This window comes from Nothobranchius furzeri, chromosome 16 (assembly GCF_043380555.1).
Source record: "Nothobranchius furzeri strain GRZ-AD chromosome 16, NfurGRZ-RIMD1, whole genome shotgun sequence".
NCBI classification, from domain to species: Eukaryota; Metazoa; Chordata; class Actinopteri; order Cyprinodontiformes; family Nothobranchiidae; genus Nothobranchius; species Nothobranchius furzeri.
Genome location: NC_091756.1, coordinates 31,967,345 through 31,989,691, shown reverse-complemented (window position 1 = coordinate 31,989,691; position 22,347 = coordinate 31,967,345). Strand labels below are relative to the sequence as shown.

The window sequence follows — 22,347 nt, the reverse complement described above, 5'->3', positions numbered from 1 at the left end:
TTAAGTGACAGTGTGACGTAGATCTTTCAGGATTTTCAAATCTGTCTATTTTCTATCAGAAGCTAATGCAGGAGATAGGTGTAGGAGGCTATTTTCATGTTCAGCCTGCATGAAAAACTCAGAGTGACTGATTATTATCAGAAATAATAATAAAAAATGTTTTTTTATGTTCCACACCTTTAATACACGTGACTCCTTATATATTCAAGAAAAACAAAAGACATATTAGGGGGAAACTAAGAAATGAGACTCAGTTAACAAACACGCATATGCAGATAAAGGAGCTACAAGAAAATAAGACACTTATGCTTACCTTAAAGCCTAAAAAAGGAGAGAAAATTTTAGTAAATCAGAAAATAATTAGTTAAAATACTATGTAAGCTGGCTTTATATAGATAGAATTATAAGCTGTGGTTTTAAATATTTGTACTTACTGAATCTGTCTCTGAGGGTGCTGCAGAAATCAGCTGACTGAGGCTTGAAGAGGAAAAAATATCATTCATTGTTAATATTCATCTTAAAAAACACTTAATTCTGCTTTAAAATATATTTTTTCAATAAAGTACTGATACATAAATCCAAAGAATGTCACCAAACAGTAAAGCTAGGAAGGACATGCATTTTCTGCATTTACCAGATTCAGGAAGTTGTGACCATACACGGGTAAGGAGGTTGTCTGGGATGAGCAGGAATTCAGATCTGTGAGAAAGTGGCACAGCAGACAGATAAACTCAGCGTCAGAATCTGCTCACTCCCCAAAATAGATCAGACTGCCTAAGGAAAGTATACCGTCGTCAGATGTCAGACTTCCTAGTTACTGCTCTATTAATTTCATATCCACGGACATTTTCATTAAATAAACAAGTTTTATATTCAGACTAATTAAAATGACTCATATATTCACCACAATTCAGCCTCTGTTTCATTTTTCATTTTTAATGAACTAAAATAACTAATTGAAGAATAAAAATATGTTTAATGTAAATTTTTGCACCATATGAGGTTTGAAAAGTTAGCTGAAAGCTGTACCTTGTTGTTTGTAGATGGGAGGTCTTCTGTACAAATCCAAGCCTTGGTCTGCTGAAGAACAAATGCAGAGTTAGCAGAAATTTGGTTGCATGATGCTAACGACATGCTGTCACTAAGGCAGGTTGGAACAACATCACTTTTATTTTATTAACGTCATTTACAAAAATGTGCTCTGTATTACAATTGGAACTGTCATTTAAAAAGCATCAAGATTTAGAAATGTTTCCATGTAGGGAAAGAGAAGTCTAATATTATAAAAGCAGCCAAGATGGTAAAAGTCTGATCGTTAACGGACAAAGTGGAGGTCCTTGCTCACTCACGCTGTCATCAGGGCACTGATGGTAAAGTTCATCCTGGTCTAATCCCCTCAAGTCACAACAGAGCTGCTTTAAATAAACAAGGAAATGCCAGAAGGCTGCGCCGTGGCGCAGTGGTTAGAGCTGTTGCCTTGCAGCAAGAAGGTCCTGGGTTCGCTTCCCAGCCTGGGATCTTTCTGCATGGAGTTTGCATGTTCTCCCTGTGCATGCGTGGGTTCTCTCCGGGTACCCCGGCTTCCTCCCACAGTCCAAAAACATGACTGTTAGGTTAATGTGTGTGTGTGTGTGTGTGATTGTTTGTCCTGCGTGTCTCTGTGTTGCCCTGCGATGGACTGGCTGTCTGTCCGGGGTGTACCCTGCCTGATTGCTCATTGACCGCTGGAGATAGGCACCAGTTGCTACGTGGACAAAGCGGGTTCAGACACTGGATGGATGGATGGCCAGAGTAACTATTTATACACTGCCTGGCAAAAAAAGTCTCCACCTGGATTTAACTAGGCAAATAGGTAGGAACCTCCTATTGGATAATTACTGCATGGGTAATTCTCTTTCAGCTGGCAACAAGTTATTTAACCCCAACTGGTGCAATGAGTTGCTTCTCATTTCTTCAACAACCATGTAAAAAAACACATCTGGTGGTCATGGGAAAGATGTTAGTCTGTGTGAGAAGGGTCAGATCATTGGTGCACCAAGCAGAGAAAACATCTAAGGAGATGCAGAAACGACTAAAACTGGGTTAAGAACTGTCCAAACACATTATTAAAAACTGATCTGATGCATCCAGATGGACCCTGTTCCAGAGTGATGGTGCATCAGGGTAGAAAGGCAGATGAAGTGATGCACCCATTGGGCCTAGTGCCTACTGTACAAGACTGTAGGTGCAGTGCTATGATCTGGGGTTGCTGCAGTTGGTCAGGTCTAGATTAAGCAACAGGATGTGCTCCAAGAATGAGGTCAGCTGACTACCTGAATGTACTGAATGACCAGGTTATTTCATCTTCCCTGATGGCACGGGCATATTCCAAGATGACAATGCCAGGATTCATCGGGCTCAGATGGTGAATAAGGGGTTCAGGGAGCATGAGACATCATTTCCACACATGGATTGGCCACCGGACCTGAACCCTATTGAGAATCTTTGGGATGTGCTGGAGAAGGCTTTGTGCAGCGGTCAGACTCGTCCATCATTAATGCAAGATCTTGGTGAACCATTAATGCAAAACCAGGTGGAAATAAATCTGGTGACATTGTAGAAGCTCATTGAAACAATGCCACAGCAATTGTGGGTCGTAGTCAAAGCTTAAGGTGGTCCAACAAAATATTAGAAAGCGTGACCTTTTTTTCTGGTAGCAACCCTTTTTTGACGGGCAGTGTTTATTCAATAACAAAACAAACTAAATACTCAGTAACATTAGACAGCCAACTAGTAGCACACAGGCCATGTCCTCTTGCTGTTTTGACCCATTGTGTTCATAATTATTCTGGTTTTAAACATTAATTAATCAAATGAGAAAATTCTATCTGTTGAAATTAGGGACGTCTGATGGTATCAGCCAGTGGAAACAACAAGTAACATTGGAAATGATCAGGAAAGCTATTCTCTCTTCTAGTGATCAGTGATGGAATGTAATAAAGTACTAATACTTTGTTACTTTACTTAAGTAATTTAGTCCTATTTTTCTTGAGGCCTACTTTTAACTTTTGCTCCACTGCGTTTTCTGAAAAGTTTCAAAAGTAAAAGTACTCAGCTACTTCTCCCCTCACTCAAAATGTCAAAATATGCCAGATCTGAGGTTTAGTGGTTGAGATGTTTTGTTAGTTTGGCACAGCTAGAAGTCATTTTGCACAGCTAATGTTTAAAGTTTAAGAATGCATAATAGGAAATATGTGATGTAGTTACCTAAAGTAATTTAGTTTTTCTTTCTTTATGATATGACATAGGTATACGATGTTGGTATTGGTTCACATCATTATCAGAAATTAAGAATGAGACTACATCGGTGTATCAGAAATAAAAAAAAGCTGATATTAATCATCCCAAGTAGAAATATATTTATTTACTTTTTCATTTTTATTAAAAGTTTACTTTATTATATTTTGTATTCTTTTTGGCATTTATGAACAGCTGAAGCCGTTTATCTGCCACTAAACTCACAACCCAAAACATCCTGAATAAAAAAGATGTGGAACGTCATCTAACATGTTTTAGGGAAAACAAAGGAAATAAAACTTTTACAATTCCATCTATTTAGAGAAAAACTAAAATAAACAACATATTCCAATTACCAGATTTAAATTAAAAATAAAAATCCACTTCCTGTACTGTCTGGTTGGTGAAAAGCCCTGAAATCACACTGCTGATCATATGTGCAATAAACTGTTGTTTCTTTTCCATGTTCTCTCTCCCTATCTGTTAATCTTTTAACAAGGATTTTTGTTTATTATTTTTTTAAATGTGGTGAATTTAGTTAATTTTGTAAATGTGGTGAATTTAGTAAAAAAAAAAGATGTATTTCTTACATTTTTTTATTTGTACCTTTTTTATTTTTTGTCCAATGTACCTTCTTTTATTATTTGCTTTTTCTTTGCTCCTGTTGTGAATGTGATTTGCTGCTGTGACACCAAGCTGTTAGGGGGATAATAAAGTTATTGTCTATTCTATTCTATTCTATTCTATTCTATTCTATTCTAAATGTTTTGATAAACAGCTGTTACATTTTCTAACTCTGACCACTAGATGGCTCAGTGTTTCTGCAGGAACAACAACAGTAGAGTGCATCATTCTTCTCTGATCGGCCATATTTCCAGCTTGACCATCAGATCAGTCTGGTTAGTTGTTTGGACTTTTACATAGACGTGAGCAGAAAATGCTGCAGGGATCTTACCTTCAGGTTTAGAGAACAAGTGGTGATATAAAGAAGAAGTGGGGCAAGTGACATTTTGGTTTCCAGGAAGCAAAGAGGAAGAAAGGACCAAACCTTGTTATTTCCCAAAGACAGAAGAAGTGAGTGTTAGGGCGGAGGAGAAAAGATGTGATCTTTAAAAAGGCAAAAACAGGGGCTGATTTTTAAGGTGATGGAGCCGTTGCTCTTTCTTTCTACCTGGTCGGTGGAAGTGTTGTGGTGATCTGGACAGCGACGGGGTGTAGCTGTGGCGATGGCTTGTAACTGGACCTACAAAAGATCCATGACTTGGAGATTTTGGCACGCATGTCCTAAACTCAAAACTCTCCTTGGAAAAAAAAACATTAAAGCAACATGAGACACACAACCATAATACTTGGGTATAAATGTAATAAAAGGTCAGTGATATTTATTTACCTCTGTGGTTTCAGATGTGTTTCCTGCTGACTAAAACAAGCACACAGAGAAATCAATAAGCTGATCTAATTTTATATCACACAAAATATTCTCCTAACCCTAATCCTTTCACATCTTTCAGGTTTACCCCTGAACCAGCACAATAAGTAAAATAAATAAATAAATAAAGAGGTTGTCAGATGAAGCCAAACAGGCCATATCTAAAATCAGATTATGCTAAGGTTCATAATAAGGAGGCTCATTATTGGCTTTTTTACTGATATGTCTAACTCTTAATTTCAGATACTGATATAAACCGATACCGGTATGTGTGGTGTCCCAAATAAAAATAAATAAATAAATTATGTTGCTAACATCACATATTTCATGAATATTTATGCTTTAAACATTATCTGTACAAAATTGCAACTACTTCAGTTTAAGTTAGTAATAAAAAAAATGTCATGTTTAATTTGTCTCCATAGCAGCTAAAAGAGGTTCTCTTTGAAATAGTCCTGATAAACGCTCTGTGCTGCCTTTAGGCTAAAGATAATTATTAAGTTCATGATGGGAATAAGTTTGATAAGTTATTAAATAGCATAAGTGAATTAATGATAAAAAGGTTAAAAGCTTTATTATTAATGTCCATGCCTATCGTTTGCTTCTCTACCTCATAGGATTTACTATACAAAAGTTGCTTTGGGGGCAAATTTTCTTGAACAACAAAAATGCAATTAATCAAGATTAAATAAACCAAATCTTCTAATTAATTAGATCAATTTTTTAAATCGAATGAGTCGCACCACAATTAAAATACAAACAACTTTTCCAGTAGATTTGAATCCAAACACGGTCAGCATCTCTCTGAGCTCCATGCTTGGTGCTTTTGAAAGGGTTCTCACGTTTCAGCTGAAAAACGTGTTCCTGTGTCAGAGTTTTCAGCATTTTAAGAAACTTTGCAAAAAGATCAGAACTGTTTTTCTAAGTTATTTTCCATGAGTCAAAAAGTGTGAGAGAAATAACAGACAACTGCATCAGGGGTTGGAGCCCACATTCTGACTAAGCTGAAACAACACACTTCTTTTTACAATTGTGTCGTGTGTTTGTGTGACCTGTAAAATCTACTAACGTCAACGTACGCACACACTTAGCGGTCTCCTGCATAGATGAGAACGTGTGAAGTATGTCCTCTAAATATTCATTCATTCATTCATTCATTCATTCATTCATTCATTCATTCATTCATTCATTTATATTCAACCACAGTGCTCCCAAAATACAGCTAAGAGACATTTTTCTATGAAATGAAGATGACACACCAACGCATCAGCGGCCATTACCTCTGTGGGGCCCGGCTGGTTCTGTTCACCCCTCTCATCCAGAGTAGAGAAGCTCTCGTTGGTGGACTTATAAGATATCATGTCAGGATGCTCTATATCAAATATAGCCTTGACTCTGGGAATGGCTGCTAAGTCTCGGTAATCAATGATCTCGTTATCTACTTTTGCCTGGGGGGGGGGGGGGCACAGACACAGAGGACATGAGACAAAGGAAGGTTCAAGAGAGAGTTCATCACAGCAGGGTGGAACAAAGCTTTAATCCCAAAAACACCACGGATCTCCAACTTTGCCACATGAAGCAATCAGATTGTTTAAGGCTTTCAAACCAGAATGAATCATTTTAGGCTTGATGCAGAGGTGTTTTAACGGGAGTAAAGTTTATTACATTTATTTCCTTCACAGATAAAAGGAGGCTGGGTGGGAAAAAGACACTAAAGCACCGTTTTAAAATAAAGCTCAGCACCCTAAGCAGACTGATTCATCACATCAGTTCCAGCTGATGTGGCTGATTTTCTCAATGTGGTGATGAATGAATTGTGAAAATGAAAATCACATTTCCTCTAACAGAAAATGTGAAACTTGTTCCAATCAGTCAAGAGTTTAATTTTTTTAAATGATTTTCACATTTTGTCAAAAATGAACATTTTGCATTAGCGACTTGTCCATGTGACCCCCCTGTGTGAATAAAAAATGCCATTGAAGCATAAAAGGTGTTAAACGCAGCAGAGAGGAGGCACAAGATCTTTAAACTTACACAGATTGTCCGACTGGGACTGCCCGGAGTGCATGAGCTGGGCCTGGAGCAGGAGCTCTCAGATGACGATCTGTTGGGCTAAAAAAACAACAACAAAGTTTTACTCATTTGGACACTTTCACTTCTCACACCACATCTGGGCCGGTTCACCTTCCAGCAGTTGTTAAACTCCATTCAAGAGCAGGTGCACTGCAATTCAACTGAAATAAAATTGGCTCTTACAACATGCAGTACTCAGATCTTTCACTAGAGGGCAGAGACATGTAGAGAATCTGATATAACACTAATCCTGTTAAAGAGGTGGTGGTCTTAGAAATGTGGAAATCGGGGGAGATTCGGTATCTGTATCTGGTCGTCATTTAAAACGAGGCAGACTCCAAAAATCATTCAGCTTCTGGTTTAGATCCGAGTTTTTTCTGGGAGTTTTTAAAAAATCCATGAAAAAACATAAGTTTTATTCAAATGTTGAGTGGCAGGTGATAACTGAGATTATTTCAGTTAAATCTGATGCATGTTGTAACACTGTGATGTCACAGAGGCAAGAGGAAAGTTCTTAAAATAAAAGTCAGACATGCAACATTTCTGCAAAAAGGCATCAAGTTCCCTCCAGAGCTGTGGTTCCCAAAGTTTGGGATATAGGACCCCACTGTGGGTCCCTAAACAAAGGGTCCAGAAAACAAAGTAAAATTGAAAAACAATTGCTGAAGCTATTATTCTGACATAATTGATACAAAAACTCAATTATAGTATCAAAAATGGATATAAGTGAAGTGGTTTTCTTTGTGCCCATTAGTCAGAGACATCTAGAGTTGCATGAATTTTGTGGGTCTGATGCTGAAAGGTTTGGGAACTTCTGCTCTAGACAACAAGCAGCTAGTTCACCACTTATCAGACAGCTCCCAGATGATCATTCAGGTTATGTCGTGTTGTGAGTCATTCAGTCAAAACTCAAACCTAACAAAGCATCCACAGTCTGCTCACTCTATAAGAGGAAACCATGGGTCTGCAGACATTCTTTACCCTCAGCTCATGTGGAGGGAAAAAGAAATCAAGACTGGGCATCTGCGACCTGCTGACCTGAGAAGGAGGACAGTGTTTGCAGTGTTCATCTGCTTCTAAAACTACAAATCCAAAATGTTTCTGAAAAGAATCCTTCTGAGTTAGACTGGTCTCACCCTGCAGCCGTCTTCTGCTCTGCTGCTGTCTTTGCAGTTGGGGTGCCAGATTGTAGATCCTGAGAAAACATGGTTGTTTACTGCCCTTCTTAATGTAGAAAATGACCATTTGGACTCTTAAATAATCACAAATGATAAAGAATGAATAATCAAACCTTGCAGATACATTTCTTCCCCTTCTGTGAAGACACCACCACACCTACAGCATCTTGCACAGCTGGGGTGGTAGTGTTTGTGTCCAGCCTAATGCAGAAATGAACAAAATGCACCAAAATGTAAGTGTCTGAATATGTTTTGCTTCACAGTATTTAGTAAAATGTTTCTTTTCTGCACAGTTTTTATTTTGACTGTTTTTTGCTTCCAAAATCTGTTGATATTGAACTTAAATGTGTGCATGTTATCAACAAAAGCTCAGATTGTGATTATTCCACCCTGTCATGTTCCTGAGCCGAGGTGAGCACTCTCTCCTCACTAGCCATCTCTGAGGCAATCTTCCACAGGTGAGGAGCGGAGGGTGCTGCAGGTGTGCCAAATCTCCAATCTGGAGGTCAGGTATAAAAGGAGGATGGCGACACCACACTACGCCGGATGATTGCACCTGTTAGGTAGCATCAGCCTCGCGACCTCGTTTGCTTGTTGCTTGTTAAATCTTTGATATTGGATTACTGGCTCTGAACCTTGGACTGTTTTTCTGGATTATGCCTTTTGGATTTTCCCCTGAACTCTGTTTGTTTGCTCTGCTCAGGATACTCAACTCTTCACACTTCTCTCGCCACTTGAACCTCGGATTTCCAGAACCACGTCCCATCCTCTTCTACGCCTGCCCGTTCATCCCCGCTGCCTCACCCGCCTCAGCCCGCTGAATTCCACCTGCGCTCACCTTGGCTACCCTCCTTTCCCACACGTCGTGGACTACCATATGGACTAATGCCAAACGGCACACCCTCACTGGACTTACCAGTGCACTTTTTGTTCCTGCTTAGAAAATAAAGAACTTTTCTTTTTACTCACATTGAAGTTGTGTTGATTCTGCATGTATTGGGTTAAACACCTCCCGCGAGTCATGACCCACCCTAGATGTCTTAATCTTTGAGCCAGGCTTTTAAATGCCAACTAAAGAATTTCCAACACTAACATTTGCTCAAAAAGGACACTTCACAGGAGTCACCTTTCACCCTTAAACCCAAAAGAAGTTTTCAAAACTTTAAGTTGACACCAGGCATTGGATGTTCTCTGATTACATTTGAAAATGACCAAAAAATGAATAAATATCAAGTAAAGTTTTTTGGAGGAAATGGAAAATTCATAAAGCTGTTTTGTGATTTCTGTCTTTTCCAGATTATGTCGATTTCTACACATTAAAAATGTTCTTCCACAGAGGTAGACCAAGATGCTTCATCGTTATTCGGTCTTACCTCCAGGACTTTTCCTGTTATAAACCTCTGACACGCTTCACATTTCACCCCAAACTGAGTCTGGTAGTCTCTCTCACAGTAGGCAGCGCCATCTCTGAAACACATAACAGTCGTGTTCTCCGTGAGTTATGAATTTTACATTAGATTAAGGCAGAGAGAGGAAGTAGGGCTCCTGAATCAGAGTTCTGTGTTTACTTGTTGATGTATTCTCCGTTCAGGACCCTCCTGCAGGCTTTACACTTGAAGCAGCCGATGTGCCACCGGTGACCCAGAGCTAACAGCGCCTGGCCGTTCTTGATGTCCCTACCACAGCCGGCGCAGTCTGAAAAAAAGCAAACGTGCACGTTCATGTCTGTTATATGTTCTGCTCTTTCTTATGGGTTGTCTTAATAAGCAGCTTTTTGTACAATCCTGCAGACAGATTCAACAAATCAGAGGCTTACTGAGCCTGAATCCTCTTTTGTTCTGTTTATATCTATAATCTGTAGGTGGACCGGGTTAAGGTAGAGCCAGGGGGGAGCTTCAAAGGGATGACTGAATCTATAATTGTTTTAAAATCATGCACTGCATGTCCTGCTTTTCTTTAGTTTTAAAGTTGAGCATGACAGCTGTAAGATCACTTGACCCTTCTGATTTCTGATGGACTATCTCAAATATGTATTATCCTGATTTAAGAAAACAGAAAGCTTTAAATTCCTGAAACAATTACAAATCATTTACTCTGCTGAACAGATACTGACCAGACTCAGCAGCACAGTATTATAAACATAAATAAAACAAGCAGGTAGGTCGCTCAGAGACTCTAGTAGGCCGGTGTCCAATGCATAGTCCCCTTTCTAACTCAGACATCTGCTTTTCCTCGGGTAGTGAATGCAGCATAAATACACTCACTGTTAGGACAGCTGATTTGATAAGAAGACGAAGACGTGGGTCCGGTGCAGCGTTGACAGAGACAGTCTTTTCCTCTGAAGGTCACGCAGTCTCCTGCAGGAAACGGTTTTCTAAGAAGGAAAGAATCAGCCTGAGATAAGCCACACAAATGCAAAACCTTGCTGCAAACCTACAACAGCCAGAATTGTTATAATTACTTGCAAACTGTGCACACAAAACATGCTGGGTGGTAGGACTTTCCCAGGATCATGACCACCTCCCCTTCTACGAACTCCCCACAGTTGTTGCAGGGTGTGCCGTGAAGTCGCTGGAAGTCCACCGGGCAGAGGCATTCCCCGTTCCTCATGAAGAAACCGCTGTGAGCCAAGTCGCAGCCGCACACTGCACAAAATGTATTTCAGGGTTTGAAATTAGAAAATATTGTGGGGATCCAACATTAAGAGCTTTGCTAATGGAATTAAGCTTAGAATCACATATTCTGATTAATGAATGGAATTTGGATGGTATGCTTAGGATGAAAAGGTTTGTAACACATTTGTAACAAAGGTGTAACAACCTCCCACACTGTGAACATGCAGCTGGGACATGAGGTGCATGTCACTAGCAGGAAACATGACTGAAAATGAATGAATGAATGAATAATTAATCAGCTCTATCTGTAAACAAGCATCATAAATAAAACAAAACTGATGAAGGAAAACTTCTTGCAACAGATAAATGGTCTCAAATTAGCCTCCAAAGAGCCACTCCCATGAGATTTTTGTTAAAACGTTTGCTGAGCACTATTTGCACAAACATCAAAAGAACTGCTCAAAAATGTTCAAACACCAAGACCTTTTGATAGAACCATGAGTAGAAATCCTTGAAAATTTAAAGTAAACGCTGTGACATAACTAAAAGCTAGATTTGACCTGTGTTGCTCTTTTAAAACCGTAAAAGTTTGAAATAAAATGTTATTTTTTTTAATGTTAAAGAAATTAATTCTGGTGATTGTAAACTTCCTCTTGAAGGTCATTGCGAGGGGCTGAAGACTCATCAGCATATCTTTATGCATTCGTATTTCTTAACACTCATCATGAAAACAAAGTCAATCCGTCAGGCTTTTACTGGCGGGTTACAGACAAGATGTGCTTGTCTGGACATATTTGATCCGACCAAACCCACGTTGTCCTTCTCAGCCTCCCCAGCAGAACGCAGCCAGAGGACAGAGACAGATTTACACATCTCTATTTCTGTCCCACTGTCACCCCCTCACAGCTGAACTCACTTTGGTCTGTTTCTCTCTGGTGGTATCGCTAAATGTTGAGTTTTGCTCCATTTAGACACAAATGATTCATAAAGAGGTGGACAAATAATGACATCTGATTTAAAAATCACTTTAATCCAGTTCCTGAGCTTCCTTGTTTTCTCTCTGTGCTGTAAACATCACCACATTAGTGAGGGAAGGCAACAACACCAGACGTTTGTCAGGGCTCATTAGTCAGGACAATTGCATGCTGGGAAAGTATGTCCACTATGAAGCAGGGAGGGTTTCACAACAGCTCGGTGGAGATGAAGAATGTTTTCTAAGAAATTCAATTTAAAGGCACCTGCTGACAGCATTGAATTCTTTGAAAAGTAACCATAAAAACAAGCTACTTGAGCAAATTCTACTAATAAAAGGTTTCTTTTTGTTTGTTTTGGGGGATATGGAGTACTGAAGGATGCGAGAGGATCACCATCTGCTAGAGTCATCATGAACCAAATTATGCAAAACAGTTAAATGATATACAGAGCTCTCAGTTCGAACTTCTTTCTTATTTTATCAACACAACACAACTCAGCCTTTATTTATAAAGCACCTTGCAGGCATGAGCATGCCACCAAGGTGCTGCACAACAAAAGAACAAAACAATAAAACATATAGCGCCACAGACATAATTAAAACCACAAATAAGAATTACAAAATATAAAACATTAACAATTGCTAACCCACAGAATTAAAAGCCAGATCATAAAAGTTGGTTTTCAGCCTCATTTTAAAAACTACTACTGATGGAGAGCCCCTAATAGTTAGGGGCAATGAGTTTCACAGTTTCGGACCCGCAACAGAGAACGCCCTGTCCCCTCTCAACTTCAACCTGGCCTCAGGAGCCACAAGTAGCAGCTGGTTCTCAGAGCGAAGTGACCGGGCCGGAACATATGGCTGCAGCATCTCCGCATCGTTATCATTATCGCATCATTTCATTCAACTGCTGAACACTGACTGAACTCACCTTTGCATGTGAAACACCTGATGTGGAAGTATCTGCTCTGCACCCGTAGCACCTCTCCTTTACAGACCCCCCCACACCTGACACACTGGACGATCTGCTTCCCTGCTGGCGATCCAGACTGGGAGCTGTCCTGAGAGTGCAACACTGGAGAGGCAAAAAATTGGAATCAGTCAGTCAAGCCCAGGTCGCTTTGTTAGAAAATGTATGGTTAGAGATGCACAGCATGAATTCTACTTTTTATGTTTGCCTTTTGAATAAATGTCCTCTGTTTTGCAGATTTGTTAATTACATTTAAAATGTTTTATAATGCATGACTGAAACCCCCCTCAGAACCTGTGTTTGCTTTGTGTTTGTGGAGGAACACATGCAGACTGGGTTCATTTTGAGATGAGAACACTTACAGCACAAATGTAGTCAGACCATGGACGTGGTGTTAGGGGAGACAGGAGGCATGTCCCCTCCACACTTTTTCCAAAGTCAATTTTTTGTCCCTTGCACTTTTTAACTATCCAAAAACAATATTACACTATATTAAATAGACACTGGTTGAGCACTAGGACCAAGAAAAAAACAACCGCTTGTGTTGAAGCCGGTTTCCCATTAGAATCGTCCATAAGCTCATCTATTGGCTCTGCTGATACTTGCTAACGTGTGATTGGCCGTTCCTGCCACCTGTGCTCTTGACAGTTCTGCATTCCTGGCATTGCATAAAAGAGCCTCTAGCATAGGCGTCATTTTAACCGGGGACACCGGGGACATGTCCCCGGCAAAATTTGTGATTGGCAGCTGTGTCCCCCCCACATTCAAAAACGCCTGCTGATGAGGATTTTTGTTTTACCAGCTCAGATCTTATCCAGGGGTCGGCAACCTGTTCCCATCAAAGAGCCATTATTACCCATTTCCCACAGTAATTCTGGACGGACCTTAATAAGCAGTGACTTAAGTGAAGCAGGCAGGTCGCGCTAGAAAATTTAGTTTTAAAAGACGTCATAAATGTTTCCCCCGTCATTTTTATTTATAAAATATGAAGTAAAAACTCACAATTTAATTTTCATTCATTTGTCATTAATATGTAGTCTACACCCGTGCGTTAAGTGGACCATCTTCCAGTAAACGCACAGCATCCAGCCCACCTCTCCAAATGCGTAAAATGTGCGTCAGCCGCTAGTTAGGCGCGCCGCGCGCACCGTCAGCTACGTCAGCCCAGACAAGAGTAGAGCAACTAGAGAAAGAATAGAGGATAATTGTGTCTGGATGTGGATGGAGATTACATTTTACAGCAGCCTGATCATCATTTAAATACGTAAACCATCACCTGTCTTCTAGTCCACGCTATCAGCATTATTTTAATTGGTGTGTGTGTGTGTGTGTGTGTGTGTGTGTTTTCCACTTCAAACACTGGTCTAACCAACCAGACCAGCGTGTCCAGTAACGTATTAATGTTACAATTAAACTGTTTACCTTCATGTAGGCTAGGAACATTTCACCTGCCGTGGCCCGACCGCTTCTGCTCCACATAAACTTTGTGCGTAATCAAATGTCTCTACGCGTCATGCGTCTCCATATTAGAGACGGGAACAAGCGCTGTTCAGCCAAAGTTTCATAATTTCATAAAAAGAACATTTTTCCAAGTGACACATCCCTCAGAGAGACCGGGTTTCCAGACTGTTTCAGTGGGAGGAAATCATCGCATGCACCGTGGTTCTGCGCTGCGAACCCCTCAGATCTTCAGCTCACTGTCCACCGTGGGCGCTCCGAGCCACGCTTAACCAGTATAAAGCTCTGATGTTCTGATGGGAATATTTTACCTCCGCGATGTGCGTTAACATTAAAATGTCAACTCATCCATGAGCATCAGTGTGCGTCGGGGTGATTATTTCAAACCAAGCAACATCCTTGAGTTCATCTGTCAAAATAAAAAGTCAAATGGAAATATCTGTAACCTGCCGTTTAACTGTTTTGCCTTCTTGTGAAGATTGTTGCAAAGAGAAACAATTAAACTTGATTAACCCCAGAGCCACCCAGAGCGCATGTGGGAAGGTTCCTCCCACTGAAGCGAGTGTTTTCCAAACCCTGTCTCTCAGAGAGACTTGTCACTTATAGAAAATGTTCCCTGATGATGAAACTTTGGCTGAATAGCGCTTGTTCCTGTCTCCAATGTGGCGACGCATCCAGGAGCCGTCTGAGGAGAATCCCAGAATCTCACATCCTCCAGCTCATAAAGCGCCTATGATTACGCACAAGCGTGACGCGTCAACCCGGTCTCACAGTAAGACCGGGTTGGACCTGTTCAGGTTTACGCAGACAATATTTACATTTAGAATTGGCATACAGATGTTAAATTAATGCAGTAAAATATAAAGCATTTTATTTAAATATCCATTCATTATTTTACAAACACAGAGAGCCGGATGGAAGAGCCGCATGCGGCTCCAGAGCCGCCGACCCCTGTGCTAGCCTACTTTATTGTCCCCAGCAATTTTTAAACCCCACTCAAGTGTATGGTTATTGTCCCCAGCAATTCTGAAAACAAACTGACGCCCTTGGCCTCTAGGCTGTAGTTTAATACACATTTTTGTATACTTTTTTTATTTACACACTATGTTCTTCATTTCAAGCATGACTTTGAGTAAGTTACTCATACACCTAAAGATAAAAACTAGTGGTGGGAATATAACGGGTTAATTATGATTATTTAATTGGAGAAACTGGGGTACACTGGTCATAAAGGGATGGGCATGGTCAGCAACAATACTCAGGTAGGCTGTGGCGTTGCAACGATGATCAGTCAGTACTAAGGGGCCCAAAGTGTGCCAAGAAATTGTCCCCCACACCATTACACCACCACCACCACCAGCCTGAACTGTTGATACAAGGCAGGATGGATCCATGCTTTCATGTTGTTGACGCCAAATTCTGAGACTCATCAGACCAGGCAACATTTTTCCCAATCTTCCACTGTTCAATTGTGGTGATCCTGTGTGACTTGTAGCCTCAGTTTCCTGTTCTTAGCTGACAGGAGTGGCACCCAGTGTGGTCTTCTGCTGCTGTAGCCCATCTGCCTCAAGGTTCGACATGTTGTGCATTCAGAGATGTTCTTCTTCATACCTCGGTTGTAACGAGTGGCTGTTTGAGTTACTGTTGCCTTTTTATCACCTCAACCCAGTCTGGCCATTCTCCTTTGACCTCTGGCATCAACAAGGCATTTTGCCCACAGAACTGCCGCTCACTGGATGATTTCCCTTCTTCTGACCATTCTCTGTGAACCCTAGGGATGGTTGTGTGTGACAATCCCAGAAGATCGGCTGTTTCTGAAGCTTTTGTCTGTCTGGCACCAACAACCATGCCACGTTCAAAGTCACTTAAATCACCTTTCTTCCCCAATCTGAAGCTCGGTTTGAATTGTAGCGGATCGTCTTGACCATGTAAACATAGCTAAATGCACTGAGTTGCCACCATGTGATTGGCTGATTCGTAATTTGTGTTAACAAGCAGTTGGACAGGTGTACCCAATAAAGTGGCCAGTGAGTGTATTACACATAAGCATGTTTAAGACAGACTGTTTAGGAATAAAAGAGAAGAATGTCAGACTGGTTTTTGTCCTTTTTATCTCTTTCATGCTTGTTTGGCAGCAGAAGCAGTGGATGCCTGCACAATCTAATCAGTCCACTTGAGAAGTCCTCACAGTGATTAGTAGCAGCAGCAGCATAGGAATGTGGCTTGTTGAGAGAGAGAGAGAGAGAGAGAGAGAGAGAGAGAGAGAGAGAGAGAGAGAGAGAGAGAGAGAGAGAGAGAGAGAGAGAGAGAGAGAGAGAGAGAGAGAGAGAGAGAGAGAGAGAGAGAGAGAGAGAGAGAACACGAAGCACACAGCTTTAGGAAACTTTATCTTTTCATTTCTGAAGGTCTGCATCCCTCACTTGTGCAGAAAACCTCACCAGCTAAGAACGCCACTGAAAATATACCACAGACAAGCTGTGCTGACACGGAGGGGGTGTGTTGGCAAACAAACACGCAGCTTCAAGTTGAAATCGTTCCAAACTCAGTTGTCCGCCCGACAACAAGGATGGATTTGTTACCTTGGTAGCGAGCAGGCAGCACAAACCAGATTAGGAATCTATGTCTCACTGAGGTTTTAGTCTGTGTGATTCTCTTTGTTTCACAAAGATTATTAATCACTGTTCATGGGATTGCCTTCCCGTTTTATACAATGTAAATCCAAGGAATGTAAAAATCTCATGCAGGATGAGAAGCTGATCTGGTGTCAGGTATTAGCAATCTGTGGGTATAGAATGGAGAGAAACCCGAGACGACCAGCTGATCACACAGCCCGCTATTTTCAGCCATAAAAATCACGCGTGTGCTTGAGGAACGGGAGTGAATCTGTTTAGGTTGTTGATGGAAGTTTTAATAATCTGTTGCAAGGATGGTTTTGATTATAATTTTGTATAGTAAACTTCATTCTGCTGGAGTAGAGTTTGGGAAGTTTAACCTTTTCTTCCGAACTTGACATCAGAGCCAAGTAAAAACATTTAGATACAGCAATATTGAAAATGTTAAATAGGACTAAAAGAAAAACCAAACAGGAAACTATTTAAGACTTCTAGATCATATTAGAGAATCGTGCTTTGCCAAAAGGAAACAGTCCATTTCTCAGTTCTATAATCAGATCTGCTGCTGCAGTGAAACATATTTCCAACATCACATGCTGGTTTTACCTAAACCACTGCTGCCCGTGCTCTTTTACCTACTTGGCAAGCACAATTCTTACCACAAAACTTAGTTTCTGGTATGTTCGCAACTCACATATAACACATTTAAAGCAGATATCAAGAACATAATAAGGTTATGGAACTGATTCCTAGAATCTCCCCAGAAAATGCGATGCTGTCCCACTAATGACACCAAAGAATGATGGCATCCCACACAAGCTTAAAACACCAGAACTGCACCTTTACCATAGCATCACAACAAAAAGCCAACAAAAACAATGAGACTGTGTGATATCTGCTAAGTCAAATATGCTATGAATGAAGCTCAAAGAAATCCTGTTGGAATGGTTAAAAGTAGACGCACACAAGCACACACACACACACACACACACACACACCTACCTGTTTGTCTCATGATTGCTGGTCTCTCTACGGTTGGTGCCGATCAGAGTGAAGAGAGTTTACTGACGGGACTGCAGGCCCAAGAGAGAAGGGGTGGTCTAAATACAAAGGGGGCCTGACACTCTTTCTTTCCGCGTGTGTGTGTGTGTGTGTGTGTGTGTGTGTGTTTTCGATCCCCAGACTTTCGGGTGAGAGTCACGCGCGCTAACCAGTCAGCCAAAGGGACATCCTCTTGGCCTAGTAGCTAGGGCGCATGATCAATCGGGACACTGTGACAGGATGCTCACACTGTCACAAAATTATAAAAATGAAAGTTTGGTCAGATCTTTAAAACTCTCATCCACATGGTCAGTCAGCTCTCTAAGTGTTGTGAACAACTGTCTTCTACTGACACAGACAAGCTAATGTCGGAGTTTCAAACCCAGATGTAGTGTAACACTCATGTTATATGTAGAGGATGAGTCCCAACTACTAGATTATTACATTTAGCCTCAAAATCAGTCTGACTGAGTTGCAGTCATTTGCATGGCATTGACTTCAGCAGGTAATGATTTCTAGTAATTATTTTCATGAACCCTTTATTTCTAAAGATAATGTGTTATGATACACAAGTTTCTTACAGCTCAATCTCTTAAACAGGATTAGTAGAGTCCTAAATGTCTGAAGTTTAATTCTGTACAAGTCTCCTGCCACCTTGAGGATGATCTTCTGAGTTCTTTTCATTTGTCTCAATGGGCTGTAGGCCCTGTGCACGTGCAAGGACACACCCTGGACCTGGTGATTTCCTCTGGTCTTCATGTCAATATTAAAATTATGAGCCCTGTATTTTCTGATCACCAACCAATTTTATGTGATTTTTATTTGCCTGCTAGACCTGTGGTAGTTCCCCCCCTTTGAGGCATACTCGTATTTTAAAATGATGTTAAGGTTGCACAGTTTGCTGAGGCCTCATCTTCTGAGTCTGACAGAATCTGCTCATTGACTCTCAGCACTGATGAACTCCTGTCACAGTGGACGTCATATATATATACTGGACATCATCTTCCCTATAAAAGTGAAGGCTCAGAGCAGAACCTTGGCTGTCTGACCACACTCGGGCTTGTAGACAGGTTTGTGGGAAGACTGAAAGGAAATGGAAAAGAGATGGTCTCCACATCTCCTGGGAAATGTATAGGGATGCGCTATTTGCTTATCAGGATTCCATTGAACAGGCTGAGACTCTGTTTTTTGTTGATCTGGTGGCACAAAATTCTCATGATGCATGTGTCCTTTCCAGGGTTCTGAATTCTGTTTTGGACCCGTCTTGACACGTGCCAACATTCTTCTACTAACGGGACATCTGATGATTTAATAATTATTTTTGTTGAGAAGGTGCAGGGCAACGATTCCTGCCTCTCCAGTACTCTGTGTGCAGCCTCTTGTCCGGTGTTGTTCCAGCCAATTTGAAGAAAACTGTGGTTCAGCCAATATTAAACAAGCTGGGACTAGATCTCTCGACGCTAGCGAACTACAGACCGATCTCGAAGCTTTCATTTCTCTCAAAGATACTAGAGAAGGTTGTCTATACACATCTCCTTGATTTTATGATTGAAAATGATCTAATGGAAATGTTTCAGTCAGGCTTTAGGGCAGGACAGAACACTGAAACCGCTCTTTTGCTGGTCTTGAATGACATATTTTGGCCAGTGATGCAGGCAGTGCTGTTGTACTACTTTTACTGGATTTGATGGCAGCCTTTGATACAATTGATCACACAATGCATCGTTTAAAGCAGTGGGTTGGGATTACAGGCTTGATCTTCCAGTGTTTGCAATCCTATTTGGTCAATAGGAGTTTTCGTGTTTGGAAAGGGGAGTCCCCCTCAGCCTGGGGACACATCAATTAGGGGGTCACACAAGGCTCTGTCCTTGGCCCCCTTTTGTTTGTGATCTATCTCCTACTGTACCATTGGGAGCAATACTTAGGAAACATAATGTGAAATTCCGCTTTAACGCCAGTGATTGTCAGCATTACCTGCCACTTTGCCAGGGGCTGGGTGGCTCGCTTTCACCACACCTTGATTGCATGGAGGAAATTAAGTTATGGATGAGCTCCAGTTATTTGCACTTAAATAAAAGCAAAACTGAGGTTATTTTGCTGACTCCTGGTAGGACTCCATGTACAGCCTCTGAGGTTGACCTCTCTTCATTAGCCCCTCGTGTGATGACAGTTGTCACAAACATGAGTAAAATTTGATGCTGCTCTCAGGTTTGATACACAAATTTTGATGTATATATATTTTATTTTCTTCAAAAAGGCCACTCTTTGCTCTGATTACTGCTTTGAGGTGTCCTTCAAGACTGTTGGAAAACCATTTCAGATGACTATCTCTTGGAGCTCATCAAGAGAATACCAAGAGTGTACAAAGCAGTAATCAGGGCAGAGGGGGGCTACATTGAAGAAAATAGAATAGAAAACATGTTTTCAGTTATTTCACCTTTTTGGTTAAGTACATAATTCCTCATGTGTTCATTCATAGTTTTGATGCCTTCAGTGAAAATCTACCAATGTAAAAGGTCATGAAAATAAAGAAAACACATTGAATGAGAAGGTGTGTCCAAACTTTTGGCCTGTACTGTACATCACAGCCTCATTACTGAGCAAGTCACACCCTAGCAGAGTCTAACTCCACTCTCATCTCTTATTAGAAAAATGCACCACAAGGAGACATTGCCTGGCAGACTGAGAGGGTGGAGCCGCTAATGAATACACACACAGGCTCACAGCGACATTGTGACATCATATGGTACCAGCTAATGTCATACCTCTAGCCAATAGCAATGGCAGATTTAAATTCAAATGTAGTGCAGAATTTTTACCTGAAGAGGGCGCAACACTGACAGTTTTAGGCAGAATAGTTCAATTTTAACTAAGATGCACTTAAGTGCCAAATTATTGACTATGCGAGTCTACAGCACGATTAGACACTCATTTATATAGTTTATCAGCAAAACAAAGTTTATTTGGGGATGACTTGCTCTTTAATAACTGCATTATTAACTGATGATTAGTTATATACAAGGCTAGTCTCTTTGTACAGTTGTATTGAAATCTAACTGGAAAACAATAGATGAGAAATAACATAAGACCTGACAGCTCTGCAGGAATACCCGCCAGCTTCTCACACAGGATGTAGTCATCGGGGTTGATGAAGGGCAGCTGCTCCATCATGTACTGCTTTGGGATCAGGTAGAGGACCTCGGCAAGATGCCCGTCCTCGATGATCGACATGCGTCTCACAGAGTTCTTCCTCTTGACCCGATCCAGGACAACCATGTCGCTGCTCTGGCTGGAGCCACAGATCCTGCCGAGGCTGTTGAGGTTGAGGAGGTTCGACCTGCTCATGTCGACGAGGCTGACGACTGATCTCCAAGTTTGAAATCATAAAGCAGGGCTGGAGAAGTCAGAGCTTTCCTCTGGGTGGAAGGTATTAAGCTGCTCTCTGACTCACTATGATTGACCGTGTGTGTGTGTGTGTGTGTGTGTGTGTGTGTGTGTGTGTGTGTGTGTGTGTGTGTGTGTGTGTGTCCATCAGGCAAAGGCTAACACCAACCACAAGCCCCCTAAGAAGATTAAGTGAGGTATATTTAGGGTTTATCTTCATTGCAAACGGAGCTCCAGGAGTCTCCTGGAAGTCAGGTAACCCTCTTCCACCAAAGGAAGTCATCTCCTGCAGAAGCTAAGTGATCAGGGGCTTTTAAAGAGGATTACAAGCCATCCTTTTTTCGTACAATTGATGTATGTATGAGTTTAAGTATATTCATTCAATGTCCATGATAAGAGTTGGATTAGAACTGGAAATATGGACATCTGGTCACAAGCAAAATCATATTTGAAACATTGCAGCAACAATAAACTGATTGTTTTGTTATGATTCAGCTTAAAAACCCCAACTGGAACAAAAAGAGCTGGGAGGCCAGACAAAGGAGCAGCCATCATGCTCCAGCAGAGGATTGGAGCGTTGCTCAAGGGCAGACAGGACTCAGACAAATTTAGAAACCTACAAGTGTTGTGTTAAGTTTTCATTTAACGCAGGTCACAATCATAGCTCAGACTCCTATAGTAATGCAAACCAGCTGGGAAATAAAAAAATCTAAACGGACCCAGGTGAGTGTGAATTATAAGAGCTTAAAAATAAAATCAGATTTTTGCTTCTATTTATTTCAAATGTAAAACTTGCCTTGTGAAAACAGATTAATTAAAATAATAAATTCATGCATAATGATTTTTTTGAAAAGCAATAAAGGGGGCAGAGTTGCAAATCCGGAGACTGGAGCAACATAAGTGACTAGTGAAGGAGCTGGTGCTGAATGATTTATGCAGTGAAAGAGAAGTGATCGTACTTTATCTCCGTGAAATCCCACAATGACGCATCAGATTAATGATATTTTAGTTTCAGGCAGAAACAGGAAGTCATCGCAAAATACTGATGAAGCAGCAGCTGACTCCAGTCAGTGGCCGTCTCTAGAAATGTGAGAGGAGCGCCACCTGCTGGAAACTTTGTACTTGACCTGAATGGAAAAGCAGAACGCTTCTTCATCAAAAATGATTTCTAACAAATGTACGGCTGCAGGTTCTACAGGTCTCTTGGTGCTGCTGAGGAGTTTGGTTTTCATTATAGCAAAAAGGAGATCTTTTAATCTCATTTAATTCATTCTCTGAAACATTTGGGTAGGAATGACAATATGGCCTAAAATTAAGGGGCAACAACCGCTCAGGAGG

The 22,347-nt window shown here is 40.9% G+C and overlaps 1 protein-coding gene across 7 annotated transcripts; it reads right to left on the bottom strand.

Moving 5' to 3' along the window:
* Nucleotides 1-116: 116 nt before the first annotated feature.
* On the bottom strand, nucleotides 117-21,045 carry LOC107388069 (actin-binding LIM protein 1). 7 transcript variants are annotated; one of them, XM_054748935.2, is made up of 18 exons: nucleotides 20,715-21,045; nucleotides 12,476-12,619; nucleotides 10,418-10,601; nucleotides 10,221-10,330; nucleotides 9,525-9,651; nucleotides 9,330-9,423; nucleotides 8,070-8,157; nucleotides 7,915-7,973; nucleotides 7,721-7,816; nucleotides 6,740-6,817; nucleotides 5,986-6,153; nucleotides 4,667-4,696; nucleotides 4,448-4,577; nucleotides 4,232-4,324; nucleotides 1,030-1,080; nucleotides 635-699; nucleotides 435-477; nucleotides 117-321 (listed from the first exon to the last, which is right to left on the bottom strand). In XM_054748935.2, exons 1-18 carry the CDS (start codon nucleotides 20,968-20,970, stop codon nucleotides 251-253), a joined length of 1,887 nt encoding a protein of 628 aa, XP_054604910.2. In that variant the 5' UTR covers nucleotides 20,971-21,045; the 3' UTR covers nucleotides 117-250. The 7 variants fall into 7 exon arrangements, with proteins under 7 accessions (XP_054604910.2, XP_070401656.1, XP_070401657.1 ...); XM_070545555.1 differs by lacking the exon at nucleotides 20,715-21,045 and adding an exon at nucleotides 17,587-17,737 and having other exon boundaries at nucleotides 121-321; XM_070545556.1 differs by lacking the exon at nucleotides 20,715-21,045 and adding an exon at nucleotides 17,587-17,737 and having other exon boundaries at nucleotides 121-321; nucleotides 1,030-1,077.
* Nucleotides 21,046-22,347: the final 1,302 nt, after the last annotated feature.

What these genes read in the sequence shown, in the direction of transcription:
- LOC107388069 (XM_054748935.2), bottom strand. Translation starts at nt 20,970, where the DNA reads ATGAGCAGGTCGAACCTCCTCAACCTCAACAGCCTCGGCAGGATCTGT. An exon ending in TTTGTGTGCACAGTTTGCAA is followed by an intron (nt 10,331 to 10,417) that starts GTAATTATAACA and finishes TTTCCTTCTTAG; the next exon opens with AAAACCGTTTCCTGCAGGAG. An exon ending in ACCAGCCGGGCCCCACAGAG is followed by an intron (nt 4,697 to 5,985) that starts GTAATGGCCGCT and finishes TGCTTGTTTTAG; the next exon opens with TCAGCAGGAAACACATCTGA.